The sequence below is a fragment of the Pinus tabuliformis genome, chromosome 6 (assembly GCF_031772625.1).
Source record: "Pinus tabuliformis cultivar Carrire ecotype Pingquan chromosome 6, CPIR1, whole genome shotgun sequence".
NCBI lineage: Eukaryota > Viridiplantae > Streptophyta > Pinopsida > Pinales > Pinaceae > Pinus > Pinus tabuliformis.
The window spans coordinates 57,814,748-57,826,140 of NC_142292.1; the positions used below are offsets into that span (position 1 = coordinate 57,814,748).

Sequence of the window (11,393 nt, forward strand, 5' to 3'; positions counted from 1 at the left end):
TAGGTTATAAGTTATAAAACGCTTCTGGATTTGCTCAATATTTCTCCATGATTCTCTAGAGATGCTGCAACCCCAAATCTCATAGCCATATAAGATAACAGGAGTGACTAAAGTTTCAAAGAGGAACTTCTTTTTATCCCGCATTACGAGGTTTGCTATTTTATAATTATTTTCAAGACCAAAATAAGCTTTCCACCCCCCATTAATCCTTTTCTCAATGCTATGGTTCCAGTCGAGCTTGTGATGAATATCAATTCCTAGGTACTTGTAAGAATACACTTCCTCCAAGTTATTATTGTCATACATAAAAATATCAATTCCTAGGTACTTGTAAGAATACACTTCCTCCAAGTTATTCTTGTCATACATAAAATTAGCGTAAGTGTCCTTGGATTTGTAAAAATTTTAAAATAATATATATAATTTTCAATGTTTAAAAAAATAATTCTCAAACTCGTAACTAATCCTTTGGCTTCAATCAAAATATATATATATATATATATATATACAAAATAAAATTAGAAAATCCAATATTTAAGTGAATTTTAAAATTAATATCCAATATTTCAGTGGATCTTCACATTTATATCTAAATAAAAATGGATTTATATTTAAATTAAAATGGATTTAATTAAAATTGTATTATAAACTAACTAAATAATTGATTTATTTTAGTTAAATGTAAGATTTAAAATATATATTATAAAATTATTATGATGATGGTTATGTTCATTGAGACCAAACTTTGGTTTATCCGACCTAAAGAAACAAATTATTTAGTTTGATTTAAGATTTTATGCCTATGCTCAAAAAACTTAGAGAGAAGCCTTCCGAGCTCACTGTAATTTTGACAACGTAAAAAGCTAGGAAGGTCAGTGTTGCAACAAAGATTTTGAAACTAAGATCTAATGTGGTTGTACGGGGGCGCTCTAAGAGGAAGTGATTTTCATTCTGGATGTTCGTATTCTCACAGAGATGGCAGAACCTTTCCATCCATGGTGTTTTACTAACTGCCCAAGACACATTTCATTATGGAGCTCATGTTGTAATCTTGGCAATATTAATTTTCTTCTTTGAGCTAGTTAAAACAGAGAGATACTTTTGATCTTCTAGGGTGGGGTTGATGACCTCCTTATAATATCTTAATTTCTTTTAGGTGCTAAATCTTTCTCACACCACATTTTTTCTTTGAGCTTAGAAGTAATAATATTTTTAATGTTTTGCAATGCAACATTCTCGTTGATCTCCCAATGGTTTAACCAGGCACCTCGTTTGAGCATTAGGTGGTTTTGGCTAGAATTTAAAGCTAGCTTAGGAAGTCTATGGTCTCCTATGTTATTGAGTTTGTGCTTGTACAACAGAAGCCTAGTCATAGCTAGGCTCTAGAATAGGGGAAAGACCCACTTCTATAAGGAGAATAGGATAGGGTGTGTTGCTTTTAATTTTGAGGTTATACGTTATAAAACGCTTCGGATTTGCTCAATCTTTCTCCATGATTCTCTAGAGATGCTACGACCCCAAACCTCACATCCATATAAAAATGATAAATATATAATTATTTAATGTAAATCAAGAAATTATTATTAAAAATAATTAATTTAAAATAGAATATTTTACAAGTATAATTAAATGAAATACTAAAATGTTTTTGTTACTTTAAATTTTTTAAAATTTAGTGACATAAAAAGTTGTAATATTATTATCTAATTTTAAGGTCACAACTAAACCAGACACGTGTATAAGACCCCTTGTTTGTGGGACAAGGGACCAATTTCTGCATAGCTATGCATACATACTCTACCCTTTTTTATTTTGAACTTGTGACTTTTTAAAAGGAAACACATGTTCTTAACCATTAAACCTACTCAAACTGTATTAGTTAATTTATTAATTATTATATATAAATAAAATAAAATAAAGCAAAAAATTATATTAAAAATAAATTCAAAGAATAATTAAATGCATGGTAAATTATTATATTTATATATATATATATATGATGGGTAATAATTTAAAATTAAGTAAGTATTCAAATCTCTAGAGATATGTTTTATTTGGTGAAAATTGTGAAAAAAGTTGAATAAGCAATTTCTACTAAGTAGTCCCGTGACATTTTTTTTTTAAATAAAAAACAAAATTGAGTGCATTCCTGAGATGTTAATTAATGTTCACTAAGACCATATGGTTTATCAAACATTAAGAAAGTAAGAGATTAATTGAGATTTTTTAAGGGAAAAAACATACCTAAAATATTGTAGTTTTGTTGCCACGCGTCAAAAAAATTGGTAGTGTAGCAAAGATTTTGAAACTTAAAAAGATATAACAGTTAGACAATGCAAGAGAAATTACTTTACATATAAATAACTCACCGAATTTAACTATTAAATTTATTAAAATATGATACTCCATTTTTAAATTTAAACTTATAACTTCTTATAAAAAATACAATTTTAATTAAATTAACTAAAATAATAAATAATATTAATAATAATTATTCATATTCATATTCATATTCATATTCATATTCATATTCATATTCATATTCATATTCATTCATATTCATTCTTCCGAAAATATATATATATATATATATAAACCAAATTATTTTAAAATTTTAATTACCAAAATAAATAAGAATACAATTCACACTAACAAGACTTAAAATACTACGCCCATCTTAAAAATCACAAAACAACATTCTTAAGCTGCGTGTATAAATTAATCTTAAACAGTGGCAGACATGGAATAAGAGACCAATGAAGGGGAGGAATGAGTTGTGTTGGAGAGAGAATCACCGATAAAACAGTGGTACAGGAAATCGGGACTTCAAAAAAAAATAAACAAAACGACAAGGAGAACCGTGATCGTATACTACATCCACATTGCAACAATATAAACTCTGGAAAATTCACGACCGTATATCCACGACAGTCCATATCATATCATTGGTCGTAATTCACGACCGAGAATCTCATTTTGATTGAGAAGCCATGAAAATGAGACTTCTCGCTACTAATTGTAAAAACCCATAAACCAGAGAACCGCAATTTGAAATGAATGCCTATGATATTGAGTTTAAGGTATAACGAAAACCATAGAGCCGCAATTTGAAATGAATGCGTATCATGAGTTTGTTTCAGTTAGAATGAGTGATTGTACAATGATATGCATATATATTTGACACCAATCTGACTAAAATCATATAAAGTTTGTTTGTTGGTTTGTTAGTTGAATCAGATCAGCAATGATTTTCTCCACTGTTGAGAAAATACATGAGTATTAATCTGCATATACAAAAAGCGCCGAATATACAAACGATTGCCACCCAAAGTAGCAGCATTTGAGGGTCCTGTTATCCATCTCCATGATAGCAGAAGTGATAAAAACTGACCAAAATTCACTTCTGACCGCTGATCGAGAAATTCGTATAAAGTTTCTTAGTTCTGGAATAAGTAAAGCCTGAGAAGACCTTAGACCGGTTCAAAAATGATCAAAAAGGGGTCAAGGCACTCTACTTATAGAAGCAGAAGAGAAGAAGAAGCAACAGAAGAAGAAGCATACAATACATTAATCTGATTGATCTGATGACCATGCCCGGATGAAAAGTCCAATCCAACCAGTTAACTGCACTGCATTCTTCACATTGATTAGGAATCATTCCATATACTGAAAATTGGGGCGTGGCAAACTGTGAGGCCATTGGGCCTCTGAGATAAGGCCTGTGCAGGTGCAGTCGCCATCCAGTTGTTATATGCAGCAGCATTTGAATCATAGTTACCAGTCTTCACAGTACCTGCAGTTATCTGCTGCTGTTGCTGCTGCTGAGGCAAGTAATAAACACCCCTGGAATATGGATCACCGTACAAATTCATGCTTTCATAAGCTGAATTGCCTTTCAAACTTGCTTGTTCACTTTGACCAAAAGGAGCCCTATTAGTCTGGTTATCAGCTGCTCCCATTGATTGATGCATGGATGGCGTGTTACTTGCCATCAGAAGCCCACTTCCAGCTAAATTATTAGCTGAAATGTTGGTGAAAAGTCCTGAAGTAGAACCAGCACTATTGCTGTCCACAGATGGGGATTCCTGCAAGGTCATGAGGTTGTGCAATACAGTAGCATTGGCAGTCATCACAGAGGGTTGGAAAAACTTTTGGGCATGGAGGGAATGCAACTGTACTTGGAAATCTTGAGGTTGGTTTTGTTGCACTTCTTGTTTGCACCACACCCCCCTCTGCTGGTTTGCATGGTTTTGAAATGCAATCAATGGCCATTCATGGCCTGTTTTGGAATTAGTAGCATTGCTGTAAGTGCTGGTTGCATATGAACTTAATGTACTGCTGTCTTCGTCATTGCGGCGTCCATCCACACTTGGATCTGATGGCTCGGCTTCTTTTATGCGCTTAACATGTCCTCCCACGGGCAATGTGCTGCTAGCAAGTATGCTTTTAACATCATACCTACTCATATCGAAGTTTGTCACAGCATTCAGACCTCTGAATTTTATGGCAGCGATGTCATAAGCTTCGGCTGCCTCTTCTTGGGTACCTGCAAAATTGTCAGATGATTGATTAATACAACATTGGGTTTTATTATTGCCATTCAGTTTGGAAAAAAAAAAATATGGCGCTTACTGAATGTTCCTAGATATAGATCTTTGTTGCCAGCAACTCTTCCAATTCTCGCTTGCCACCTTCCATGCTGATGATGTCTGTAATATGATTGACGAAAACGATGTAAGCAACTAAAACCCAAATATGCATTGAAATCAAAGAGCAGTTCCATAGTTTGAAGATCACATGAGACTTTTGAAGAGTTTGTGCTAAAACATTATTCATCTCTTAGAATGTAGAGACCAACCTTGTTACTCCACGGTACATTGATGCACCTCTAGAGAATCCACTACTCTTTCTGCACCAACAATAATGAGATCGATCAGAATCCAAATTCATGAATCAGAGACTAATTCTCTGGAGATAAAGATCAGAAATGTATGTACCTTCTCAGAGATGCAACGTATTCTTGCCTTGTCATGTGTTTCATTTCCTCCAGTTCTTTCTCATAATTGTTGATCTGTACATGTAATACATTGTGGGATATCTTCAGAAATCAAAACCCAATGCAGTATGCAAGAATACTGCATAGGATCGGAACTTATATTGAAGGAAACAAATCAAAGTGTGGGATTTAAAACGTGTTCATACAGGGAAATTGGTGGTGGTTGTTGGACCCCAGTATTTGAGAGTTGCAAGATCGTATTCTCTCGCTGCCTTCTCTTCCTTGTCATATCCACCTGCAAAATCAACAAGGCCATTTATCAGTTCCAGATTGCAAAAATAATTTTATGATATATGTGTATGTTACATTCATAGTGGAAATGAACATCACGCTTAATCAATTGTTTTAGATCTAGTAAATTCATCATCGGGTCCTCAAGGATCCTACTCGCTTTAACAAAGTTTTCTTTTCGCCATTGGGTACTGTCGGGAAAAGCTGTCAGAAGGCAAGAGCCATGTTGCTGGTACTAAGTCAAGAGAGAAGAAGGTTGCTTGTACTAAGACAGTTTTTAGAATAGATTCACTTAAGAGTGTCGACACTATTCCAGAGTGTAAACATATGAAATTCAAAGACTAAATGAGTTCCTTGGCACATAGCTAAGCTGTGATAACGACCAGTGGCGAACGAAAAACAAGAACATGGAAAAATCAGCATATGTAGCTATTATCTACAGAAGAAACATAGAGGATGATGCTCACCTAAATACACTGTAGATTCGCCATCGGTGTCGTCCATATGGGTAACATCCGGACATACAAAGTACGCTCATGAGAATGTTGAACAGAACTTATCGCAAATAGAAGAATCTAACATGGCTGAAACACTATGCAAAGTTCAATAGGATTCCTAGTAATTTATACCTTGCCTGCCCTTGCGTGTCTGGCCTTCTCTTCTGCAACTGTTATCCCATAAATGAGCTTCATAACGCCCCGTCCACCTATGCCTGCAACAATAACATAAAACCAAGTTCGTTACACAGAATATTCAAAACCCATTTTAGGTCTCATGAGATCAACTACATTCAGATTACTAGATTACCTGGTGACTCCACGATATATTGAAGTCCGCTGTCCAAATGTATCTATGGATTTTCTTATAGCGGGTTCTGAAGTAGTGGGTTTCTCTGGGATGAGACGTTTCTTGCTATCAGACAAAGAGGTCTCTAGGGTACCATTCTGAGTTGTGGCAGCTGGAACAATGGCTAATGAAGTGGTGGACTGAGAAGTTGGACTCATGGAGAGTTTCAAAGATTGAATATTTGTGAGTGCATCCATGCCCTCTTTGGGCTGCTGCTCAGGATTTGTAGTAGTAGTAGTTGTGATAGTTGAACATGAAGCTGCATTACCATAATTGGTATTGACAGTATTAGTCATCTTGCTCTCTGCAGATGAAGAAGTGGGTTGGGTCCTCAGCCATGTTTTGATCATAGAAAGCCCATTGATATTATTATTGTTGACACCAGATGTTTGTGGGAGTTGCAAAGTGCACTCAGGGAAAATGTATTCATTGGAGTTGTGGTCATATGAATCACGGAGATTCAAGCTGTGTATGGCACTGACACCAGACAAGGATTCGGCCTTGATGCTGTGCTGATCGTCAGAACGCTTGGAAGAATTAGTGGCCGACAATTCGGAGTCCGCAATGTCGAAAGCGTGGAAGCAATTAAGCCGAGCAGAATCGGACATGAAACTCGACTTGATGTCGCCATCATTGAAAGACGGCGCCGCGGTGCCATACATGTCGTTTAGGTTAGCACCAGGTGGCTGCTGTGAGATCTCGCTGGTTCTGCTCTCCGAGTACTGCCCGCCCCCTCCTAGAGAAGCGCCGCCGAGAAAATCCTCAAGTTTGGGGCCTTCACCATCATGCCGCCTATTATTGTTACTAGTACTCTGGCAGATCATGCTGTGATCATAACGAGAATCGGAACACATGTGATCACTTCTGCCTCCAACCAACATTGAAAGATCCGCGCTGATCAAATGTTGCTGGGACTCAGCAGCATCCTGCATGCTCCTCGTTTGCTCCAGGTTCTTGAGATGCCAATCTACAAAAACACAATATATTAGCAACAAATACTAGCAACCCGTATCTTTGTCTGCGTACTATATATATTAGCCAATCCAGTACATTCAGAATGGATCCCTACGACTATTGCTACTAACTAGTACTAGCGTTATTGCACTCGTATAAAAAAGCCAGTGCCACTGTGCCAGGCCATGCGAATCTTCCTAAATAGTACAGCTGCAGTTGCACTCAAATAAAATGAATGATGTCTTTACACAATACAGAACTTTTGTCAGTAGCGAGTTCTGAATCAATTTGTAAAGGACCACCATGCCCAAAATCAGAAATTATTCTACCAACACAAATACCAACAGAAGCCCTAAAACGATGGAAATGGGGTTGAAATACCCACCTTCGTTTTGGGACCGGTTGATGGAGTCCAGAATATAGAGCGAGCCATCAGACCTGAGAGTCATTTCTGGAGGAATATGCATGTGCATAGGAGGCGGCGGGGGAGCATTATGAGAAAAGCAATCTCTGCTGCTCCCGAACCCTATGTTCATATTGCCCGGGTCAGCCACACTGGAATGCACCATACTGCTGGTTGCCACCGTCACAGCCGACGCCGATTGCGACTGGCTCGAATCCTGCAACTCCACCGTCATATTGGGGGAAAGTGAGAACCCTAGCCAATTGTTCACCGACCCCATCCTTCGGAATCGGATGGATGGATGGATCCTCAACACAACACAACACAGTAACACAAGCACTGCACTACTTACGACACTGAGATGAGAGGTGTGTATATGCGAATGCCAAGGCCAACACCAATACCAAAGGGTGGGTGCACAGATATTTGGGGGGCGGCCCCTCGTGGATTGGAAGCAAAAATCCAAACGTTTTGCTTTGGATTTTGATTACACTTTGGCGGCCATGGAAACTAGTGTGATGAAGAAGAAGAACGAGTGTGTGTTAAGGCAAGCAGCAGCCATGGCAACCAACTGATTCAACACCAAGCAGCAGCAGCAAGAACAACAGAGGAGCGGAATGCAGGTGGATGGGGTTTTGAAAGGAAAAGATGAGAAACTATAGAGTGCGGTCAAAAGTATATTGCTTCACCTCGGCCTGGTATTGTATTTTATATATTGGGAAGCAAACCCAAAGCTGAATGGCCCTACAATCGATCAAATCGCACCTGACAAACAAACGACGATGCGCTTCCTTGCTTTATCTATCAAACCCGGCGAAACCCGTCGTGTTTATAACCTTCTCAGACATGAAAGGGAAAGGTTGTGAGAGGGAGGAGGGGACAAGGGTTGAGAAACGTCATTTCAAAGCCAGCAAGAAGGGAGGGGTCGTTAGAGGGGTGAAGGAGGTAACAGCAACGGGACAGACTTAGACCAGCTCGGGACCGCGGGTGTAAAACCAATAGTGACAGCGAGTGATCCTCCCTGAACCGTACCTAGGCCAAGGATTAAAATAATAGTGCTAGGGGTTAAATAAGTAAAATCATCGATAGTCGTATCGACCGCCACAAGCTAAGCAAGGAGGCCTGTGTACGTGAAGCCAGCCCACCCCATTTTTCTAATGGGGCTGCCCATTGGTATCACGGTAAAGAGGGGGACAAGAATGACCAACATGCGGGGAATTCAAACGCGGACGTGTAATCTGGATGAGTACAGAGAGGTGTTCATCATCCACGCCCCTTCTCACACGCAGGAAATAATGAATAATAATAATATTACAAGGGGTTTACAGTTTCCACGAGTAGTTGATCGAATTTAATGCTCCCCTTCTTACGTGTATTATTCATTCTTAGCCTTTCACATATGTTTTTTTATGTTTGGGTTTGAATTATTATAATATAATCTTACATTACGTAGAGGAGTAGATTTGTGGAAGAATCCCCGGATCCCCTCCCCTAATAATAACATAACATGCCAACATGGAATGTTACAACTTGTTGCTTCTTCCGGTGGAATTTCACTATCAATGGTATCTCTGCCATCATTCATTCTTTGTTTGTAGCTGAGTACATCAAGGAGTCCTTGGGTGCCTATACACGTGTGTTTTGTGTTATGGACACATAATGGAAAAAACAAAGACTCCTCAATTGATGAGTCACACTCTCTTGAACCAAGATATATATCACCTAAAGTCTCTTATGATTGGGGAATAGATTTATAGAAAAGGGGTTGGGTTGGGTTGAGTTGGGGAGAGTCAAGAAACTAAGTGAGGAACAAGTAGACATGGCCTATGATTGAAAGAATTAGAGTTTCAAGCTGGCATTTGTTTTATTTCTTCAACGCTCAGGACACACACAGCATTGAACTATTTTATTGGCATCCATAGCCTTTAAATAGACTCCATAGCCTTTAAATAGACTACCCTATGTGATTCTTTTTCTCTCTTAAAAATTAAGTTCCTTGTTCATGCAGGGAAGCGTATGAAAGGATATATATATATATAAATACTAAAGGCACAAAAATCAAGGGGATGGGAGAAAAGTTTTTTTATGGGGGACCATCAAGGATAGGGATGGAGATAGAAAGAAAGGATTTCGTCAAAGAATGATTTACAAACACAATAGGTTACACATACATCGATACGGGCTTATAAGAGAAAAGTGGGCCCTTATGCTAGAAGAGTATATACTCCAATTACAGCTTAAGCTTCTAAGGATTGCATGTGCCAAGTTGAAATATAATAAGTTGAAGTAAGTAATTCATTTAATGCATGGAGTTTAACTTCATAGGTGTTTATCTCTCTTAATGACATTTTTTTTATTTTATTTTTTTCCCTTTCTTCGTTTAAAGGACTAATATATTTAAATTTTTATTAACATAAATGAGTATATAAGAAAAATAATTTTTTTCCTTTATTAAATTAATGGTCACAAATAAAAAATTTCATAAGTAAATGAAATTTCATCATATAGATTTTAATTTGAAATGAAATATTATACTAACATAGATTTATTTTTGCTTAGGATCTATCAAGCGTCGAGAGATCAAATTTTTTCACTCTATGCTAGTTTGCAAATCAGGATATTTGATCCCTCTCGGTTAGTTGTTCCATAGTCCACGTGAATACCATGGGTCAATACCATGTGCCATCTTTATTTTTATTAATATTAATATTAGGATTAATAATATTTTTTTGCATGGTATTAATAATAATTTGGCCCATAGGCTTCACCTAAATAAAATCTCTTTTTTGAGTTTTCGTAAATATAAAGAGGTTTATGGAGCAAATATAAAAAGAGTTTTTATTTATTTACCATACCTCTTTTATAAATATGGTATTTGGCCCATGGTATTTAGTCCATGGTATTAAAATGGTGTTTGGCACATATGCTTCACGTAAATAAAACCTCTTTTTTGAGTTTCCTTAAATATAAAGAGGTTATGGAGTAAATATAAAAAGAGGTTTTATTTATTTACCATACTTTTAATTTATTTTTATTTTTATTTATTTACCATACCTCCATTTTATTTAAATTTTTATTTTTATTTATTTACCATACTTATTTTTTGAGCATTCATAAACCTCTTTATATTTTAAATTTATATTTTGTTTATACATAATAATAATTAGATTGATTTTTAAATAGGGTGGACATTAGATTGAAAATGTTAAATGTTAAACATTACATGTTAAATGTTTACGTTTACGTTTACGTTTACGTTTACGTTTACATGTTTATATGAGATCTATCCCATATTGGGCTGTACAACGCCTCTCGGGTGCAATAATTTGTCAAATATCTTAGTAATTTTTGAATAGAAATAACGTTTACATGTTTATATGAGATCTATCCCATATTGGGCTGTACAACCCCTCTGGGGTGCAATAATTTGTCAAATATCTTAGTAATTTTTGAATAGAAATAATGGAAGAAGCGCAATAATTTGTCAAATATTTTGGTAATTTTTGAGTAGAAATATTAGAAGAATTGGTTTGTAGGACTCATTTTAGGGGTAAGTCACTATTTGGTGATTTTAGGTCTAAAAAATTCCAAAAGCAATTCTAAGTATCAGAATGGATTTTTGGGAAGTTGAAACTTAACAAGCATAGCTCACATCCCTTAAACATTCTTCTACACATTGAAAGCGAAAGCTTTACAGTGGTGACAAAATCACATTAATTAAAATTCATGTGTGAAATTTATGTGTCCCCCACAAATTAGCCTACCAAATTTAGATCTCCTCTAGAGAAAGATTGGATAATGATACTTCTTTAGAAAAGTTGGAGTGATCAAGTATGGGCTTCTTGAATTTCAATAGCATATAATTAGTTTAAACAACATGGGAGTTTATTTTCCAGTTTTCCT

The 11,393-nt window shown here is 36.2% G+C and overlaps 1 protein-coding gene across 1 annotated transcript; it reads right to left on the minus strand.

Moving 5' to 3' along the window:
* Positions 1–3,189: 3,189 nt before the first annotated feature.
* LOC149257208 (uncharacterized) lies at positions 3,190–8,250 on the minus strand. The gene is made up of 9 exons (XM_089413721.1): positions 7,473–8,250; positions 6,095–7,100; positions 5,917–5,999; positions 5,755–5,763; positions 5,203–5,291; positions 4,998–5,071; positions 4,859–4,909; positions 4,633–4,709; positions 3,190–4,546 (listed from the first exon to the last, which is right to left on the minus strand). The coding sequence occupies exons 1-9, from the start codon at positions 7,768–7,770 to the stop codon at positions 3,648–3,650; spliced, it is 2,586 nt and encodes an 861-aa protein (XP_089269847.1). The 5' UTR covers positions 7,771–8,250; the 3' UTR covers positions 3,190–3,647.
* Positions 8,251–11,393: the final 3,143 nt, after the last annotated feature.

What these genes read in the sequence shown, in the direction of transcription:
- LOC149257208 (XM_089413721.1), bottom strand. Translation starts at nt 7,770, where the DNA reads ATGGGGTCGGTGAACAATTGGCTAGGGTTCTCACTTTCCCCCAATATG. An exon ending in CAACCACCACCAATTTCCCT is followed by an intron (nt 5,072 to 5,202) that starts GTATGAACACGT and finishes TTACATGTACAG; the next exon opens with ATCAACAATTATGAGAAAGA. An exon ending in TACGTTGCATCTCTGAGAAG is followed by an intron (nt 4,910 to 4,997) that starts GTACATACATTT and finishes TTGTTGGTGCAG; the next exon opens with AAAGAGTAGTGGATTCTCTA.